The sequence below is a fragment of the Rhipicephalus sanguineus genome, unplaced genomic scaffold (genome assembly GCF_013339695.2).
Source record: "Rhipicephalus sanguineus isolate Rsan-2018 unplaced genomic scaffold, BIME_Rsan_1.4 Seq654, whole genome shotgun sequence".
NCBI lineage: Eukaryota > Metazoa > Arthropoda > Arachnida > Ixodida > Ixodidae > Rhipicephalus > Rhipicephalus sanguineus.
The window spans coordinates 157,012-178,496 of record NW_023615699.1 but is presented as its reverse complement, the minus strand read 5'-3'; the positions used below and the strand labels follow the sequence as shown (position 1 = coordinate 178,496).

At 46.9% G+C, this 21,485-nt stretch overlaps 2 protein-coding genes across 3 annotated transcripts in view; one reads left to right on the top strand and one right to left on the bottom strand.

The window, feature by feature from the left end:
- Positions 1–829: 829 nt before the first annotated feature.
- On the top strand, positions 830–4,918 carry LOC125756760 (titin-like). Its single transcript, XM_049411689.1, has 2 exons — positions 830–1,035; positions 1,093–4,918. The coding sequence occupies exons 1-2, from the start codon at positions 919–921 to the stop codon at positions 4,888–4,890; spliced, it is 3,915 nt and encodes a 1,304-aa protein (XP_049267646.1). The 5' UTR covers positions 830–918; the 3' UTR covers positions 4,891–4,918.
- A 301-nt stretch (positions 4,919–5,219) lies between these two features.
- LOC119378004 (afadin) overlaps positions 5,220–21,485 on the bottom strand; it is a 63,703-nt gene continuing 47,437 nt past the window's right edge. The window contains exons 19-24 of one of the 2 annotated variants that reach the window (XM_037647276.2): positions 13,514–13,644; positions 13,076–13,139; positions 11,402–11,605; positions 10,556–10,645; positions 8,788–9,282; positions 5,220–6,328 (exon numbers count right to left, since the gene is read on the bottom strand). In XM_037647276.2, coding sequence (XP_037503204.1) covers positions 5,987–6,328; positions 8,788–9,282; positions 10,556–10,645; positions 11,402–11,605; positions 13,076–13,139; positions 13,514–13,644 — 1,326 coding nt within the window. In that variant the 3' untranslated portion in view covers positions 5,220–5,986. The remainder of the gene's footprint in view (positions 6,329–8,787; positions 9,283–10,555; positions 10,646–11,401; positions 11,606–13,075; positions 13,140–13,513; positions 13,645–21,485) is intronic. The other variant, XM_037647277.2, reaches the window with a different exon arrangement.

Here is a 21,485-nt window from a genome sequence, read left to right as displayed (position 1 = left end):
CGGTCTGGTGCATTATCATTGCTTGTTGTTCTTATTATGATCAAATTCCGCAAAAAATCGCACCAGGCCATTCAAATGTCGTCAGTAATTTGATATATATTTTTCTCTCTCTCGTTGCCTAATAACCTTTCCAGGATCATTCTGTGTGAAATAGTAGATATGTGTTACCTCATCTACATTGAGAAAGCGATCGTGAAACTAGATACGAATCGGGCTCGATTGCTTCCGAAAGTGCCCCATGAGAATGGCGCTTTATTTTTGTTAATACTGTGCTTTTGCGTTGCATTAAAAGCCACATGGTCTGATAGCCTCATCAAAATTTGTGTAAGGCAGCACAGATTAATCTTCTTGAGTGACCAGCATCGAAGACATTGAATTCACTGTTTTTGTGCAACCTTTTCAACCGAACAACAGAGTGCACTGACGATCGACTTAAAGACGTACTCAAAAAGCTCAGGTGGAACTTGTGGCTATCAAACCACAGGCAGTACTAAGCATCACATGAAATTGAGCAAGTATAACAATAAAACTCTCAGTGTTGCTGTGAACACGCAGCAGCAGCAAACAGCTCTTGCATATGATTACATCAAAGCAAGATGCGAGGTCAAGGTGTGCAGTTGGCAAGTATGGCCTCGACCCAAAACTAAGCTTCTGCATGTGAATCGCCTCGAATTTATACACAATGGCAGATGTAGAAAGGAACATTCACGCTTTAGTTGATTTTCATTCCAGCATGACAGTACATATTCCTTGTGTCAACACGTGACTGCCTCTACCAAATGCAAAAAGTGAAAGCTGGTGTTAATTATTTACAGCTCCTGGGCAAGTTCTAAGACTACCGAGAAACAAAGCAGCGGCACAGTCAGCCGGGCTGTTCGAGGTGTCCTTGGTCTTCTATGGAAACCAGTCATCTTCCTGATGGCAGCATGCACTGCTATAGTTGCTGGCCTTGGCAAATTCTGCAGATGGCCAACAAATGAAACATCTGCTTCTGTTCATCCATCACGCAGCCCACCAGATGTCATACCAGGAAAGGTGAGAGCTTATACTAAATAGTAAGCATCAGACGGCAATTCGTCATTTCTTTTGCAGGGATGTGGAATGCTGGGAGCAGTGACTGCTATGCCAGTGAACCTGTACATGCGTGCCAGGGACTTGTTGGCAGGTTCATGTCCCAACAGCAGTAAAAGCACCAGTCAGCCACTGCTGGGTTATTCTGAACAATCTACATTGTCTGGAACAGAAAGTCCGACATCTGATGATGCCCTGCTTCCCCAGCTGTTAACATCTTCTGATGAAGAATTTGGTGTTGATGGTAAAGAAATAATTACGGCAGATGATAGGGCAACCGAAAATGGAACACCGGTTGAGGATGTCATCAAGTGCCAAAATACGAGCTTCGTGTCCAAGCAACCCACAAGACCAACCAAGAACAGGGGAACGTCTGCAAAAAAGGAAAACAGGAAAGCTACTTCTACCCAAAAGGCAAAGCCACCTTTTGCAAAACCAAAGCTAAGTCAAACACACCTAAATGACAACATGAAGGCTAGACATGGATCTCATGCACATCATGAACAGACAGCAAGCACTAAACAAAGAAACACTATTGCCAAAGGTGTATTAGCAGGCCCAGCTGAGAAACCAAAGCCTAAAGCTTCTGAAAAAAACAGTACCGAGTTGCAGCGGCCATCGGAGTTGCCCAGAGAGGCAAGCAAACAGGACAGACACAAAAAGAATCGGGAGAGTCAGCCAAAGAGGTCAACAGAATCACTGAAACCGCATTCTGGGCAACGTATGAAGCATGCTGCAAGCTTCGAGGAAAAGACTGTGCTACCTAATAAACCGTCATCAGGAGCAGCTCCGTTGAGCATCCCCGAAATGCAAAACACAAGCAACAAGCAACCTTTAGGCACTGCTACTTGCTCCACTGCAGGACAAAGCAATGCCCCTTCACAGAATAAACCACAACCCAAATCTGAAGCAAGAAAAGAGAACACTGTGGGCCTTCCAGGAAAGTCAGGCATACCTGATAACTTGTCAGCACAAACAAGTTCACTGAAAGTACCTGCACCACAGACCACAATTGATGAGCAGCCTCCAGAGACTGGTGCTAGCTTTTGTGAAGTGCCAAGCATTTCCCCTTATGGGCACATGGATGAACCGCAACCCAAATTCAAGACGGGTGCAATGAACAATGCAGGACTTCAAAAAAAGACTCAATTATCTAGCAAGCCACCTACGCAAACAGTCTCACCAAAATTACTTGCACCAGAGAACACTAGCGAGAAGCAACCGTTAAAGGCGACTACCAGAACTACCAAATCACAAAACAAATCACATAAGCTGACAGACAGACAACCCAAACATGAGCCAAGAAAGAAACACCCTGTAGGTCTTCACCAAAAAACAGAGCCACCCAAAAATTTATCACAAAGCGTAAAACAAAAGGTATGTGCACCAAAGACAAGCAAGAAGCAGCCTTCAGGGACAACAGCCAGCTCCGATCAGGAACCAGCAAGCATAGGACATAGGCCAAGAAGCAGAATGCAAAAAATGTCTGATCCAAGTAGTGAAAAGCATCCTGTAAATGTTCAAGGAAGGACAAGTTTACGTAACAAGTCATCACAACGAGCTCCGTCAAATGCTCTGGCACCAAAGAAAACAAGCAACAAACGGCCATCAAGGACAGCAGACAAATCTGATGATGCACCGAGAAACATTCCTTCAGATAGACCGCAACCAATACATGAGCCAAGAAGTGGAAAGCTCCCTAGAAACCTTAAAGAAAACATCAGGTTGCCTAACAAATTGTCATCACAGAAGGCTCAATCAGATGCACCCACACCAAACAATACAAGCAACAAGCAGTATTCTAGATTAGCACCACGATCTGACGAGGTGTCGAGCTACATTCCCTCACGAGAGCCAACAAACAGACCACAACTTAAATTTGAACAAAATAATAAAAAGCACCCTGCAGATCTTCAAGGAATTGCAGGGTTAGTTGACAAGCCGGCATCACAAATAGCACCAGGATCGCCTCAGAACACAAGTGACGATCAGCCTTCACAAAACGACGCCCACAGGTCAAGAAGGGAACACAAGACTCCTAGTGACAGCACTATGGTGGACGACTCTGCAGACAAGAAAAAACATACGAAGCCAAAAAAACACCATCTAACTGCAAACAGAAGCCAGGAAGAACCAAAGGAAGACACAGAATCGAAAATAACTGCTGGGAACAAGGTTGCAGAAGCACCGATTGACGACAAAGACAACCAACAAAAAGACTCCACAAAAGAAACTAAGAAACAATCAGGGTCTCCAAGAGATGACCAGGCGGCATATGTTACAAAGCCACCCACGAGGTCTTCAGAGAAAAGGAAAGGCCTCAAAGTCGCAGGGCAGAATTCAGTGCCAGGGCCACAGCAAATTAACACTCAAGACTCGCAGGACATGCCGAGTGGCAAGTGGCCACACATTGTTTCTGCGAGAATTGAAGGTTTTGGACCAGCCGTAGTAATTAACGCTCGAAAGATAGAGCCGCAGATACCACACAGTCATAAGGTACCACATAAAAAGAAATCGCTGCTGGATGCAGTCCACAAAATCATGGAGGCTTGTGCCAAAATGACACATCTCCTTGAAACAAGCAGCACTGATGATTCCACATTTTCTAAAGCAATAAGCTCGAGTCCGAATTCCATCTCTAGAAAACCAAAGTTACACGACGATATGACCACAGCCATTGAAAACTATGGCACTAGAAACATGGACTCTGAGGAGCTGCCACCTGTAGATGAAAATGAGCAAAATGACAAAAATTTTAATTCTAAGAAAATTTGCAGGTCTAATGAGCAAATGGGTATCAAGAGTGATTTCTTTTCTTGGTCAACCGGGTCGAAAACCACACCACCTGTTAATCTAAACAAGCCGCCACCTAGAGTTGCAGACCAAGGTACCCAGACAGAAGGCAGGTTAAAACAAACCAAAAGTGTGGCAACAGACTGTACAGATATTTTACCTGCACCTACTGAAGGCTCAAGCGAACAACATACAGGTGCTGTCATCAGCAATAAAGCCCAGAAAGCTCTGCAGATAGACTTACCAAAAAATAATGTCACTTCACTCGTTCAACTCCTGGAAGGAAAAGCCCAGCAACGAGGCAGTGATGAACCAGCATCCCCAAAACAGCTTTCCAATGTAGCGGGTATGGGGCAGGGCAATGGTGTGGCGAATGCCGACATCACCAAAAGTGACAACGTGCGACCATCAGCTGTCGGGGAAGATGTGCCTTTGCCCTTCCAGAATAATGGAAAAGCTACACCCATAGACCGTCCAAAAACACCGCCTCCAATAAAACTGCCAAATGGTAGCCCGCACGTACACTCAATGGTCAATTTCTTTCATCAAAGATGTGCCAAGCAACAGGATCAAAGTGAGCCAGCTTCTACATCAAAAGGAGTTGGAGACCACAAACCAGCAACATACCACAGTGGTAACAAAACTGAGAAAGCGGAAGTGGTGGACATAATAAAGCCATACCAGCATACTGGAAATGCAGAGTCCTCCGAGATGGCTACACAAACAGCTATCTCCAATGGCCAAGGGTCAGTTCTGCATCTGAACGTGCCAAGAAATGTACGCTCACTTGTGCAATTGCTAGAACTGAATTCCCCAAAAAGAAACAAAACCGTCTCTTATAAACCAGCTTCCAAGCTCGCACGTACTGCTTTACAAAAAAGAACAAAAAATGATGAAATTAGTAGAAGTGAAGACATGCAAGCACCTGCCTGCCACAAAGACCAACCATGGCCTTGCCAGCGTCCCAGGATGTTCAGGCGTACTGTTTCCACGCCCAAGAAAACACGTGATGCAACTTTCAGGTAGCTCTTTATTTAGTCAATGCACAGTAATAAAAAAAACAGGCACTCTGGTAAAATAGCACATCATATGACACAACAGCTTTTGTGCACAATGCTTTGCACTCCAACCCGGAGTAGTGTCACTGTGTGACAGTGGCTGTACACTCAGTATGTGTGTGTTAGCTGCTCTCAGTTAGCTGCACGATGATAAAAGAGGAGAGGCACTCCGGTGAATGAAGAGGCAAAATGAAGCGTGTTGTAAAGCACCATTGAGAAGCTGAGTGAAAAGCTGGCCCTATGGCCATTGTGACTCTCTTGCGCATGTCTGGAGGTGCGAGCAAATATATATATATATATATATAGGTAGACATATATTTCTCTCATCAGTAAAAATGTTCTTGCAATTTAAAATTGGTCATACAACAAATGTATTTAACATCTGCATTGGAAAACTGAGTACTCCTCACACAACCACGCTTCAGTAATAACCCTTAATGTCTCGGCAAGTATAGAAATAATGGATGTTGCACGTTTAGCTTGAGTAAATCTGCATTCAAAGAGCGAGAGTATAATTAAAAACAGCCTGTAGTAGGCCAACTAGGCCATTGACTAAAGGCATCCTCATGGCTAGTGACACAACATAGCTTGCCACTAATGAGTACCAAACTTTGAGCTAAATGGTAATGACAACTTTCTTAGAATGCTATAGAATGAGTCGTAAAAAGAAAATGTCATCAGCCATAAGGATGAATAACAAGTTGCTAAACTAGACGAGTTCATTAGAAGTGCATAAAAACAGCCACATTTCCTCCTGAAGCAGCGTTTAGCTGCAGTTCATTACATTGTTATTTATAACAGCTGCCCTGTATGTTGTCCCTCACGTATTATGGTTCAAGTTGATCAGTAGGAAAGGACGTCGTAACAACACGGCTGGAAGGGCAGAACAGTAACAACCTACTCAAGCTGCACAAAAGTCCAAACAATGGCAGAAACCATATTTTCTGCAATTCAAAACACACAGTTTGCTTCAGTCTAAAGCAGCAGAGAAATGGTCCACCATTTAGTCCTTCAATTTGCATTACAGTGGCATTTGATTTTGCTTGATCGTTTTGGTGCAAGTCTCAACGGTTGGGCGTAGGCACACCGTTGAGGCTGGTCTCAATCTCCCGCTGTGCGCGAGATATCTTCATCTTGTCTCGTGGCGTGTGCTCCTCACCCGTCTCACGAGCAAACATGCGCATCTTCTCGCGGAAGGTGAGCTTCTCGGGTCCGGGTGGCCGACTTGGCTGCTGCAGGGCTCGCTGACGTTCGATTCTCTGTCGAGGGTCACGATATACCTCCTGTGCACCAATGACGCCTGGCGTGGATGCCACCAGGTAACCACCTGGTGGAGCATTCAGCACTGCATCAATATCCTGCAAGGTGTAGCCAGAATCCTCCTCTTCATCGTCCTGGGGGCACACCTGCAATTGCATTAACACAGCGAACGACTGATGAAGGACAAGGGCTCCGAGCTGGGCTGGTTGGCTTATAACAACAGGAAGCTGAGCTAGTTTGGATTCCTTATAAAAGAAGGTGAGGCGTGGATACACAGTCACATTAAGACAACAGCATCTGCATTGTCTTGATCTCTTCTCGTGTATGCATTTGCACACCTTGCCTTCTTGCCATCCTTGCCATCTGCAGCTGGGACGACAACAGGGACGACAACAGGAATGGCATGAAACCAATGCAAATGAGTTGAAGTTGCCTTCCACTTCTTCACTGGCGATTCTATGCGCAGCCGCATAGAGATTGCTCAAAATCTGGTAATAATTGTTAGGCTCACTGGCACTCACACAGGAAAAGCCAGCATGCGCAAAGCAGTTGGCAATGTGCAAAGTAGGCCATATGTGGGGCATGCATAACAAATCACTACAAAAACAGGTGTCTACGCAGTTTGCAACAGTCCAGAATGGATCTAGATGGGTGTGCAGTGGGCACTGAAGTGACTGAACTCTGAACTACGCGACCGCTGGCCACCAACACAAAGAAATTAGCGCGTAGATTGGGCAGTGCCGCAAAACGCCAATAGTGTGACTTGTGGTTGAGTGACGTTGAACTAGCACAACGCATGCTGCACGTAGCAGTACATCTGTGCGTTTCTTTGCACACTATATTTAGCCGTGCTCGCCTGCTCTGCGCCACTCTGCCCTGGATTTATCAGGTTTCCCGCGTCAGGGCCAAAGCCCCTGCACTGTGCAGCTTTTTTTCTCCCTTTGCTCCTTCGTGCACGCTGGCGGTGGCGACAGAGAGACAGAGAGGGGTCACCCCCCACTCGGTATGGCCGCTGCCATTGGGGCCATGGCCTCGCTAATTCGCTTTAAGTGGAGCGGGCGAATACAGTAGCATTCTTGGCAATACGAACCCGGCTGATATGAATTCGTAAAATTCCCCGGCCGAATTCTGCTGTGTCCAATGGGCCAAAATTTGGATGTTCCGAACACTTTTCCGTGTTGCTACGGGCGATACGAAGTTAGGTACCGAAACTGAGGAGCGACGGCTGACAGCAGTGTGCTTCAGAAGCTCTGAAAGTACACGCAGCCAGCTCACACAGAATCAAAGCTGTGCTTATCGTTTGCCACAATCGCTGTGGACGAACCCACAGTCACTTTCAGCACGATCATGTACGGGAACGATGAAAATCCTAAAGTACACATGCATCCAATGCTCACCGAGTCAAACTGATGCTGCTTGCCACAACTGCTGCGGACAAAAGTGCGGTGGTTGTGATATAGATAGCAATGATGCAGTTCTGAAGGCACGTGAGCAGCCAGTGCACATGGATTGAGTATGGAACTACCATTTATCGCAACCGCTTCGCACAAAACCGCAGTCACTATCGACGTGATCATCAATAGTGACTGCGCAGCTCTGAAGGTACGTGGCTCACGCAGCGGTAGATAAATGCAATAAAGTCGTAAAAAGGCGTGAAGTGTTTTGGCATTCCTGTCATTCGCTTATGACTATGGTGGAATTAAATAGTCAACTTCGCGCCAAAATCACATTCACACAGAAGAAGAAACAAGACAGGACGGGCGCTCACTTACAACTGTTTATTCCTTATTAATTCAGACATGTACCAACTAGCCCGACAGCGAGTTCTACTAGACTATGGTGGAGTAGACTTCGGCACTTGGTTTTCAGCTGGCCTCAAGTAAATACTGTGCACGTTCGCGGCAGCCCTTAGTGTTCCGTTCGCGTGTCCCCTCAGAAAGACATACACGAGTACTTTCTATGGAAATAGATGTTTTGTACATATATCGTGGTCTGAAGCAAATTTCACTAGTTTTTTGGTGATACGAAATTTTGGGTGACATGAATACTCTCACTCTCCCTTGAGATTCGTATCACCGACATTCTACTGTAGTATAGGGTACGTAACCTGGTGCCTGAAGGTGCAAGTGCTATGCTTTTGCAATCATTGTGTAGTCAACTTACATACTAAATATTTCGTTGTATGATATGCCAAAACCAAGATAGCATTATGCGGAGTCCCACGGAAGACTCCAGGCTAATTCTGACTACCTGTGGTTCTCTCAACATGCACCTAAATCGAAGTAGTGTTCTTGCATTTTGGCCCCATTGAAATGTAGCTGCCATGGACAGGAATCAAACCTACACTTTTGTGCTTATCAATGCAGCACCACAGCCACTCAATAAGCTACCACAGCGGCTCAACCTTTGCACTGTTGCAAGATTGAGTGCGATGCCGACACATGTCAGCCATCCATTCTAACTTGCTCTACATTTTAACTTCCATGCCAGTGTTGGCGAGACATTATCTGAACAAGCTATGCTAGAAAGGCTAGCAAGGGAGCATGTCGTGCTATGTTTACCTTACTGTGCAACAACCATAGGAATTTGTCACTAGTACACTTGCCTCAACAGGGGGTGCTTCCGTAAAGGACACCTTCTTGGAGGGTGGAGGTCTGCGGTCTGGTGGTGGCGGTGGGCATGCTGGCAGCGGTGGTGGCTGGTCATCCTGAGGCTGTTGCTCTTCCTGCTGATGCTGATGCTGCTGTAGCTGGTGGTGGTGCTGTTGCTGGTCTTGATATTGCTGTTGCTGATGTTGCTGCTGCTGCTGTTGTTGCTGCTGCAACTGTTGCTGCTGCTGCAATTGTCGCTGTTGCTGCAATTGTTGCTGTTGCTGCAATTGTTGCTGTTGCTGCAATTGTTGTTGTTGCTGCAATTGTTGCTGTTTCTGCAATTGTTGCTGTTGCTGCAATTGTTGCTGCTGCTGCTGATGTTGCAGCTGCTGTTGCTGTCGGCGCTGCGCCTCACGCAGCAGTTGCTCTTCAGCCATACGTTGAGCAGCCAGCTCCTGCTGCTTACCACTCTCCTCCAGTCGCAGCTGCCGCAGACGATCCTCTTGTTCCTGAAAGAAAATGCATCGACTGAGAGACTGACCACTAAGGCCAAGGTGTGCACCAAGGCTACACATGATGGCATGCTCCTTATATGTGCATTCAGATCTTACTACACATCCATCACAATTCCGTGCCACGAAAGCAACTATCCAGCAGTCATTTCTAGATTCTCTGTGAGTGTAGCCAACACATGAGACAGGCGCTCTTCACAAGATTTTTTAAGACTATGGAGTAGAAAGAACGACTATTCAATTCAGACTCTAAGCAAACCAAGTGAGCTGGTAGACACTGCAATCAAGAGTTGCAGCATCTAATTGACCCTGTGCTTCACAATGAGGCCGATGAACATTAGCCAATGCCAAGCTCATTTAACTTGTGCACCACCTTGATCCCACTTGCATGCCTGCTAAAGCTGTAAGGTCCGTTCAATTAGCGTGCACCACTCTGAACCGGTTCAAAGTGGTGCAGAAGTCCAGAAATTGTGCATGCCTAGTTCAGTGGTGCAGGTAGAATGCAACACTAGAAACAAATGGAGAGGTGCGGACATGGTGCAGGCTTTGCTTTTGTCCGCTTAATGTGCGCCGTCTACGTAGGATTGAGATGTCACAAACTGCACAAATGGTCAGTTTCTGAGGTGCAAACACACCCCATGTTGCTTAGAAACAGCAGATGCACGTAAGTGACGTTGAAAGGGTGGCTATGCCTATATGCTACATAGTCTGCTGTGCTGCTAGTGTACACACACGCCTACACCAAGCTGGCACTGTCAGCAGAGAGGGTGCAGGAAAATCGTGAATCAGCGCTTCATCTTTCCTGCACCTTTTGCAATGAATGACGTGGTTCAGGGGACACCACTGCTGCACCAATGCAACAGCTGGGTGCAGCACGTCGTGAACTGATTTAGGCGGTCCAGGCAAATCAAACGGAGCAGTAATCTATTTTTCAACTTAATAGTGTTTTCAGCAAAATACCTTTGACAGCATTGTAACATTAAATGCATTTCTCTTTTTATGAACACAATTTAACTCCGTGGATTGTTAACAACTTCTGAACATGAAGATCCTGATGATTATGATGTTTCTCAATGGCAAAAAAGCAAGCTCATCATCGAAAAAATTGGTTGAGGCTGACTGAAGTTGTGCCAAGCACTGCCATATATGGATGCACTGTTTGCAGTGCTTGTTCACTCTTATTCCTCTATTCTATAGAACAGGGTAGCAAACTGCAGAAGCCTTGGGCTTGCCCCCTCGTCCATGCTCTCTCTCTCTCTCAAGAACTCACCTCCAGATGACGAGGAGTAATTGCATGAACTGGCTCCCAAGGATGCTGGGAGGGGCGTTCCTTCATAGGTGGCACCTCAGATGACAAGTCCTGAAAGCGGGAGGAAAAGAAAGCCGGTCACGAGGTGTCCCACTGTGTGGCCTTCCAGGAACACATGTGCAAGGAACAAGGGACACCTACTTCCCCAGAAGCTGGACGTGCCAATCCAGTGCTTCCCAAAGCAGCATGCGTGGTATGCCAGAAAGCAGAATGTTAACAAGTGCACATAGACACAGCAAGCAAGCTGACACAAAGAGTCATCTCTACTTGAACACACAATGGCTGCAGCAACAACAACAGCAAAGAAAGGTTTGGCTTTTAATAAGCTACAGCTACTGCCATAATAGAGATGCTGCATTGAGGTGCATGAAATGCAAGTTATGGACTACCAAAAGTGACATCTTGGTGCACACAAATTTTTCCAAATCTGTAGTATCCTATAGGAGAGATTTTAGTTTAAATATCTTGAAAATAAGACAACACCTGATACTCCTGCAACTGCATCCTCAACTAGTCACCCCAGAGAACCCTAGCAGAGCTACAAAGGTATTGCAGGGCAGCAAATGAAGCTTCATTATAAGAATAAGTGGTTTCTAATGTGCCTGATGATCACTGCCAGACCATTCTGTTCCCTGCAATACAGCATCATAAAACAATAGTTTGGAGCGGCGCGGCTGGAGTGACTTGAAATGGCCAGCCGAAGCATCGCACGCAGGAGCAATAGAGCAATGTGTACAGTGCACCAAGAGCACTCCCAGCACTGCACTTGATGCAGCCAGTGCAGCCAAAGTGAGGAGACCCAATTACACGACTGCTCGATGCCGGCTCTAGCACCTGTTCTTCGTCGTCATCGTCCCCAGCAAGTTCCTGTGCCCGCCGCTCAAACTCGCGTTCCAGCCTCAGGGTCCTGAGACGTTCCTCCTGCCGGCTCGTCCGATTTGGTAGTGACTCTAGCTCTTGCAACTCCTCGTCTCGCATCTGGCGCATTTCTTCCAGTCGCTGGAGGCGCCGCTGTAAACACAAGTTTGAACGTTCAGCATTCAGCAATCCTCCAGCTCAGTGTTCTAGGCACTCCCATGTGCATCACATCAGCACAAGTGGATCATTCCAGGCTCTATCAGCAAAGGTCACAACTGACACTTATGCTAAGTGGTCCTCCCAATTTGTGGCAAAATTCTCCAGACCAACTGACTCCACACTGTACCAAGTGCAGAGTGACACAGTGGTGCCGTGATCTAATGCACTGGTCTAATATCTTAGTGAAAATGTGCAAAAAGGCTTGAGGGTGTCCGAGTTTGTGCGTGCTATGGTGCCAAGGTTCACTGCACACAGCAATACCGAAGACCGGCAGAAGAGTGAGCATCATCATGCTGCCTTCAAATTAGAAAAAGGAAAGCGCTATCGTAAGGCTCAGTGGTTCTAGCCGAGAGATTAAAATCGAGAGCACGTTTTAATTACACAATGGTGGCAATTTGGGCCAATCAAAAAGGCAGTAGCAGCTTTCCAGGTCAGTAGAAGTTGGCAAGATAATGGATTTGACCTTATTACTAGAATATTCTACTCCCGCACACACGTTTAGAGCAAGCACACTTAAACTCTATTACTGTCACTAGAGGTACAGTGTAGCACAGACTGAACACACAAGGCACCATAAAAGGGGCACAGCACTACCAATGCGGGGCAGCGGTTTCGATCACCGAGTAGCTGACAACACGTTTGTAACAAAGGAACACTGGTGGCAAGCACACAATTAGAACATGCTGAATGTTATTGCAGTTACTCTATTCACCGTGTCCTGCAATCCCAGGGAAAAGGTGGCTACTACCTAGAGGTACTGTAAATTCTTATCTGCTAGATACAACCATTATATCGCGAAACTGCACGGAACTAAAGTTGGGAGTGCAACCATTACAAAGGCAAAAACGAAAATCCTAATTTTCAAGAGCAGAGTTGAGGGTGCATTCATACAGAGTAATTCCACACCTCTACTACACAAGTGCTAAACAAGGTGTGTGCATGAAGCACACACACACCTACAGCTGATGGTATCTCGACCCTGCCGAGTTGCTGCATTAGTTGCATGGTAATACAATTAATCACTTGCCTTGCGCCTGCCGAGTTTTTCTACACATAAAGGTTTACTGCACTGCAAGCAGCTTTTCTGTGTGATGTCACGACACAACTGGAACTCTCCAATTAAAACAGATGACAAAATTGACAATTAAGAGCCAGCAGGAATCTACACAATCCTACGAGAACAAATCAATTATTTACAACTTCCGTAAAGCATCCAAAATCGTTTGTTCATAATTGCAAAAAGGAAAATAAAGACTGAATGAAGTGCAATGAAGTGCCTACTCTATGGTTTTTAACATTAACACAGTGACCAAAGTTTGCACACACAGCACAGTTAATGGAATTCATAGCCCATCTGCACTGCCTTAGCTTGCCCTCCATGTTTGTGGACAGGAAAGAACTCACCATTTCCTTTTCCTCTCGTTCCCATGGTGAGGGACTGGCCACCTGAGCAGGATCTCGGGGTATCCTGCACATTCAGTGTTCGTTGTCTTAAAATTGGAAGTCACAGCCAAGCAATAATTTTGCCACATTAGAGTTTAAGACTGAGGAAGCAATAGAGTTTTCAGATGTTGGGTCACTTGAACGAATGGCTGTTCTATCAAAGCATACACAACAAATGCTACGCAGTCCATCACTTCACTGATGTGAACACCCACTCATTAAAAAGCCGATGTAACAGAAACATTCACTTTTATAAGATACAAAGAAGTATGTGACATAACCCACTGATTGTACATTTATACAAGGCAGTTGTTCTACGAGTCTTTATGCCATATCTTGGCAACAAGAGACTGACGGACTACAAGACGGACTTGATTCCACTCCCCAAGGGAAACTTGCCTGTTATTTGGGTGATGCCCATTGCTGGTCTCCGGAGGTGGTGGTGACCTGACACCTTGCTGTGGGTGCTGTTTCATCGGCGGTTTCGTGATCAATGGCTGGTGGAGGTCCCGCTCCTCTCGTCGCCGTACCTGAGAATTGCCCAAGCATTTTTGTAGCGTTAGCTACACTGGCCGAAGTGGAGCAGTTTCGCGTGGCAGTCTGAGAGCCGTGCTGCATATGCGCGAGGAGCAGTGACGTCACACAGCGCACGCCTCGCTGGTCTACGCACTCGGCATCCCTTCTTCACGAGGAGACGCAGACGCAGTGCAGTCTGGGTAACGTCACCGGCACGGAATGCAGCATGTCGAATTTCACGCCGGCTGCAGCCGGGGCGCGCTGATGGACGCCAGATGCATCGGTCGCATCGCGCGTCGGACTATAGAGTGCTGCGTGCTTGTTAGCGTAGCGTCGCTGTGCCAAGCGTGTGCGTGCGTCTACGTTACACTGGAGTATACAGTAAAAGCTTGTTAATTCGACTCTCGTTAACACGAAAAATCGGTTAATTCGGACACGTCATCTGGTCCCTGTAAATATACGCATCACTCTATGAGACTGGGCGCTCGTTATTTTGGACAGACTTGACCGCAAATCGGATAATTTGGCGACTTTCGGGCCACTGCCGAGGCTCGAAAATGAAAAAAGAATAATTCGGAACAAAAGTGAAGCTCAAACGCAGCATCGCCATGGACATCAATTATCGACTTGGCTTGACTTGAGACTGGTTGGACGCCTTTTCTTCGCGTGTGGGTTTGGCGGTGCCATTTTGTTGCTTTGTTCCCGTTGGTGTGCTGCATCACTGAACGCCATTTTATCGAGGAACGATTCAGTACGGCTCCTTTAGCTTAATCGTTGCTGGTGCTTTTGTGCTGACTTCTCGTGTGAACGCACTCTCTTCCGATGGCAACGCCGGCGAAGCGGCCCAAGTACGAGGCCAAGGACTTCACCACCAAAGTAGAAATCCTGCGTGCCCTGAAAAATGGGCTCTCCCGACAAGAAGTTGCTCCTGTGCCATGACGTCGGCAAACAATACAACGCGAGTCTCCTGAGCACAGTTAGCATTCTTGCGTATGTGTGGCAGAACACGCTTGCGCACGCCATTGCCAGCTGTTTCAGGCACAGTGGCTTTGTTGTACCCGACTCCAGCGATGCTGAAGTGCCGCCGGACGACGGTGCCGATGACGGGCAGGATTTCGGAAGTGTTATGCCTGATGCAGTGACACTTGACAATTATATCGGCATTGATGATGGCGTTGCCACTGCCGGCTCTCTAACTGATGAGCAAATTGTCAAGGAAGTGATGCATGGTGACGAATTCGAGAATGAAGAGCCTGAAGAGGAGCAGCCACGCAGGCCCTTGTCGTCCTTGAATTTTGTTTTGGCATTGCAGATAGCATGTGAGCTGCTGCGCACCTTGAAGGGCTCAGGAAAATTGTGTCCACAGGAATTTCTACTCGAAAACAGACACGCATCCGCGATTACTTTGTAAAGTAAAGGTATGTTGAAAAAACTCTTGCATTTATTGTGTTTATTTCGACCATTCGATAATTCGGACATTTTTTCCGGTCCCTAGAAATCCGAATTAACGAGCTTTTACTGTATTAGCTCCCTAATTTGATGCGCATACGCAGACGTATTAGTGGGGAGGAGGAGGAGGAAATGAAAAATTGGACCATCTCCCCGAAGGGAACACTGATGGGATGCGAAGCAGCAGCGTTGCGCACAGGTGGCGTCACGGGTTGAACGGCGCTAACGCGGGTGCTGCGGTGAGCGCTGGAAGATTCGTTTGAAGCGAAACTCGGTGTAGCGTTTACTGGTGTAAACGTTTGTTTGAAACACAGACACGGGAGGCAGCGGGCAGCTGTGGCGCTCCGGCGGGTGAGGGAGAGTGTGACGTACACGCGCACCTGCGAGGGAAGCGTGCGAGGGGTGCGTGACGTCAACGCCCAGCTGAGGCGTGACCTACTTGGCACCGCTCCAACACCTGCACCGAGGGAAGCGCGTTGCCTCGCGTTTGTGTGGACGGACAGCGTTACACAGGCTAGTCAAAGAGCTGCTACGCATCTAAAAAACGGAAGGACAGGGAGGTTAGCCATTTTTCAGACCTGCTGGCTGGCATTTGCCAGTGTGGTACAGCCATGGAGAAGGAGAGCGCAAATGCTGCTAAGTGGCGCAGAAAAGCTTAGAAGCTTGACAACCAAGAAGACTAAGAATAATCAGCTGAACCTTAGCTAATGCTACGTGTATCCTGGCATAGCCGAGCTAAGCCACCGCAAATTTTTTAAAATGAACTTTTTAGTGATGGTGCCTATCAGAATAAATTACATATTGTAACAACATATTGTGAGATACATTTCCTAATACCACTTTTTATTGTCATCAGTTCCACTATCAGATTTTGATTACTAGGTCAAAATTATTTTTCAAGTAAGACATAAATGTGAGAGAAAGACACGCACAACACAGTGAAGAAACACAAGTGGAACAAGACAAGTAGCTTGTATCATTGTATGCGTCTTCCTTGCGCTATGCCTGTCTTTTAGCAACAATTATGTTTATCAGCAAGTACCAACTACGCCACAAACATGTTTTCTTGCGCAATTTCTGAATTTCGTGCTGAAACACCAACCGTAGCATGCCAGTGGGATGTCACAGAGTTCAAGGTTTTTTTTTTGCATTGTGGCCAAAGTTGCAAATAAAAGTAAGGGTGTGCGAATATTCGAAATTTCGAATATTTTTCGAATAGTGCTTGCTATTCGATTCGATTCGCACTGGAATTTTACTATTCGAACTATTCGAACTTCCCAAAAACAAATACAGTCAACGTCCTACTAAAAGTGACCCCTTCAGATTTTCAATATGGTTCACCTCATCACACCCTGGTATAGGCACCCGGCAATGCAGTTTGCTTGTACACGTCGCGCCGCCTAGCAGCGGTGATTAGAACCCACGGGGCGGCCCTTCTCGCCATTCCACCGTTGTGCGCATTGCGAACAGGCGCAATGGATTTACCGCAGTCCGTTGACCACTCCGTCGTCAGAGGTGGGAAAAAAAAGAACAAACGCAGATACTGCTGCGTTAAAGATTGCCACAATAAAGAAGGGGATGTCGGCATCGTGATGTATCGCTTCCCATCGAGACCGTGGGAAGCAACTCGGCGGCAGAAGTGGATCGCAGCTGTTCGGCGCGTCAAGTATGTGTCGCCCTTGCGAATTTTCGTTAAACGACATCAGAGCAACAACAACAACGGGAAGCATTCGTGCAACGCACGGCAACGTTACAACTGCTCACAAGCGTGTGTTAAAACACGCACAGTGGTTGTCACTCGTGAAACCTAACGTCGTAAAAGCTTGGACGCACGGCGCATTTTTCCACGCATTAATTTGTCAACGTGCCTTGGCGCTCATTTGTGCACCAGGACGATGACTAGACGTCTGCGGGCAGCTCGTACACGAAGAGTCCTCGTGTAGGTTTACGTAGAGTGCCACCGCTGCGCAGTGTTTACAGTTGCCCAAGGCGCCGTAACGGCACGTACAATTGCCGCTGAGAATTTCTCGGGGCGTTATCGACAACTTTGCATGAAAAAAAAAAAAAAGAAACGACACAAAAAGAGAAAAAGTGAGAGATGATCATCAGGCATGACACATGCTGGAACAACAACACTCGTATGCATCGCGAGCGGCTGTCGACATGAGCGTGGCAATGCCTGTCTTACGCGAGGTGCAAGTTCACTTATAAGTAGAACAGTAGATATAAAGGGACGGACGGAGACACACGTCACTGGTTATACGTAGAAAAATACCGTAAAAACCCGCATATAGCTCGGACCCGCATATAGTCCGGGGTGTAATTCGGGGATAGCAAACGTGAGAAAAAAAGTTTTCACCCGAATATAGTCCGAGGAAAATGGAAAAAATGCATTTATTGACATTTCATTCATCGTCGTCGTCGGACGCACTCTCTTCCGAAGCTCCCTTGTCGGAAAGTTCTCCCACAGCACATCATCCTCAGTGCCATCAAGCGCGTTGGAGATGGAGCACTTTTTGAAGGCGCGGCAAACGAGCGCCTCTGGAATGCAGGCCCAAGCCTCGACTATCCACGAGCAGAGCATCGCTGGCGAGGCCCGTTTCAGCCGTCCGGCAGGGGTCACTTCTGGTTCTCCGGACCTCATCCACTCCACGTACAGGCGCTTGACATGGTCCTTAAATGGCTTATTAAGGCACACATCAAGCGGCTGCAGCTGTGATGTCATCCCTCCCGGGATGACGACGAGCTCGGTGCGGGAGTCGCGCAGCAGTCGCTTTACGGAGTCGGCCAGGTGACACCGAAACGCGTCAAGCACAAGCATCGAAGGGAGCCCCAGCAGTGCTCCGGGCCGTCGACACCACACGGACTTTATCCAGTCAAGGACTAACGATTCGTCCATCCACCCCTTGTCCTGGCAGCGGACGACGACATTTTTCGGGAACTTCTCCCCCTTCGGCAGCGTCTTTCGTTTGAACACCACGTAGGGTGGCAGCTTGCGACCGTCAGCCGTGCAGGATAACATTACAGTCACCCGCGTTTTTTCGTTTCCAGTCGACCGCACGATAACTTGCCTGGAGCCTTTTTGATGCACCGTCAGCGCCGAGGGCATATCCAGGTAGACCGGCGTCTGATCCGCGTTGCCGATCTGGCCCAGCTGAAAGGGGACTGCCTTTCGCAACGCAATTATGTACCTTTGAAAAGCCACGAGGTGCTCTTCGTAGCTCTCTGGTAGCTTCTGGGAGATCGACGTACGCCGACGTAGGGAGAACCCAGCGCGGCGCATGAAGCGAGACACCCAATGCTTGCTCGCTTGAAATCCTCCGGCTGAATGCCTTTGTCTCGAGCGATCTCCCTTGCCTTCGCTTGTAGCAGCTCGATGTTGACAGCGATGCAGCTCGCTGCTCCCGCACAAAGTCTGTGAGTTCTCGTTCCACGTCAGGAAATGCTCCATTTTTGGTCCGAAACTTTTTCGCTGGCCGCTGCATGCAAAGAGGGCTTCCTTCTGCTTCCGCCAACCGCGAATGCTCCGCTCGTTGACTCCGAACTGCCGCTCCGCGGCACAGTTGCCGATGGTTTCGGCAGCAGCGATAACTTTTCTTTTAAAAGCAGCAGAGTACTGCCTGCGCGGTCCTGACATGGCGTAAAATCACAGGAGCAAAATCGAGGCCGTCGTTATGGGCACCAAGTTGAAGCAAAGGCCACTGACCAACTGACCAGTTAAGACTAACGCCGCTAACACTACCTAGCGCAGAAGCGCGCAGACAGCTGATGATGATGATAGCACCGCGCTATGCCGAAACCGAAACTGAATTTGGGCCGAAAATTCTTGGGACCCGCATATAGTACGGGGCCGAAATTTCGCACCCTAAAATCTAGAAAAAAACCCCGGGCTATACGCGGGTTTTTACGGTAACCCCAAAGAGATTCAACGTAGGCACGTGTCGCTGCTTTATTCTGTTCTTGCTTATCTTTCCCAACCCAGCAAATATTAGGCAAGCTCTTAGTAATAAGACAAGTGACAGCTGATCGAGAAACGTATACGGTCGTATTTGTGCGCTTAAGTGGGATAAGATAATGACTTTTCAACTTGTAGTTCAACGTCGTAAGCATGCTTGCTTTGCTGTGACAAGCACTTCGCTGCGATGTCGGTGTTCACTTCTTTAACACCATACACATGGTCGTTGTCGTACAGTGCGCGTCCCTTTTCAAGCGTCGGTGGTCGAAAATGGGCATCGATGTTTTCAATCGCCTTAAAACCGCAATACAAAACTAGCGACATGCTTCAAACAGCACGACAAACACACGCCATGCACGGTAGAAATGGCTCGTTGGCCGCCTCGACGCTACGCGGAATCGACACCGCGGCGCTGATGGCTGGGCCGATCGCAGCGCCACCTAACCATTGTCGGTTGCCTATTGCGGCAAAGCTGCCTTTCAAGCTCCGTTACGGTCGAACTTTGCTAAGACACAGTCAACGTCCGATTGGAAGTGGTCCCTAGATTTTCAATATGCTTCAGCTCATCACACCCCCTTATTGAGGCAAATCTGCCTTTCAAGCTCCGTTACGGTCGAACTTAGCCAAGACACCGTCAACGTCTAATTGAAAGTGGTCCCTAGATTTTCAATATGCTTCACCTCATCACACTTAAATATTGCGACAAAGCTGCCTTTCAAGCTCTGCTAGGGTCACATATGTACTAAGAAAACGCTGGTTCCAACATGGAAATGAAAGATGTGGCAGAGTTGGGGGCTCAATTAATGCTGTTGTTTTGGGCCTGAAATTTGGGCAGAAAGTCTGAAAAATCGGACGCCGAAGCTTTTTAGCATCCAAAATCTCAGATGTTCTTATATATATCGACGCCTACGAGGCAGATGTGGAACTCCGGACTTGAAGGGAGCGCACCCTTGTCCGCCACATCAGTCGGGCTTGCACAGAAGCTGAAAGAGGAGGAGAGGCTGAGGAAATGGCATCTTTGCCTATCACGTGCAAAGTGTTGTCGGCAACACTTTGGTTGCACCAAATCATGTACATAAGTACAATTCGGCCTCTACAGTGCCTCATTCTTGATAAGACAACCATGAAACACCACCCCGCCAGTGCTTCATCAACCTAGCGAAAAGAAACACTTTCATGTTGCTATCTCATAAGAATATGCTTAGGAATCCTCTCCAACTTTTTTTTCTGCAATTTCGTTTCCAAGTATTCGAAAAATATTCTAGAAATATTCGAGAAATATTCTAAAAATATTCGATTCGATTCGCACTCACACTTCAATATTCGAATTCGCTTCGCACCCAAAATTTTGCTATTCGCACAGCTCTAAATAAAAGTTAACTTTCCATCGTCTATGGTTCTTTACAGCCCAATGTAATCTACTTTTACCAGTAAAGTATCATGCAGTATTGGTAAAGTATTAAGTGTATCAATAAAGTATCATGTAGGCCTTAGCAGATGCCGCCAAAATCGACATCATGGTGAGCTGCTGTAGGAACTTCAAAACAGTGTAACCACCTCTTTTCTTTTTTGGTACATTTTCTGGCTTATAAGAGCCCTCATGCCATGAGAATGGTGCTCTCGTAATTGCACAATAATACAGCAGTTGCTCGCGTGCAATCCACACAAAATGTATACAAAATTTGCGCCTAAAGTCGGGCTGCGGATTAATATAAGAACTTTGGTGTGCAAGGTGGCTTCACGGTAATGCACGAAAGGCGGCTTCACAATAATATATGAGGAAATTTATTTATTTATTTATTATTATTTTTTTGCAGTTTGCAGTTGTAGGTGCTGGTTATATGCAGGGGACAGTTATACACAAGAAAATTGCTAATATAATACAAATGAAATCATTTTGCTCTTTTGTGTGCCTTTAGAATTTTCCTGGGGCAGGTTTAAAAAGTAGGTGTTCTAAATGGGAAACGATGTGTGCTTGGCACATTCAACAAATAATGAAGCCAAGAAAGGCACAGGTGGTGTCATTTGTAGTTTTTTAAAATTCAACTGTACTAGTAATTATGAGATACAAATGAAGTGGAAAAAGCAACTTGTTGTCATTGGGGCCAAACCCACAACCTTTGACTTGTGCGTGCAATACTCTACCAATACAGCCCCGTGCCTTCATTTTAGCTGTGTCTAATTAAAAATGAGCCCCTGAATTCATTCCCCTTCTTTTGACACATTCACTGTATTCTAAGAGCTGCCAATGTGGACACTGCTGCTCACCAATGGGGTCACTATGGGATCGGGTTCATGTAAGATGACCAGCGAGGTTTGAATTATCCTGTAAATGCTAATTTCAGAATTGAAATAACACAAGTGTAACGCAAGTGTGGGCTCTTGTTGAGACCTTTGGTAGAGATTGAATTAACAGGAGTTTAACGTATCTGTAAACATTTGGCTCCATGT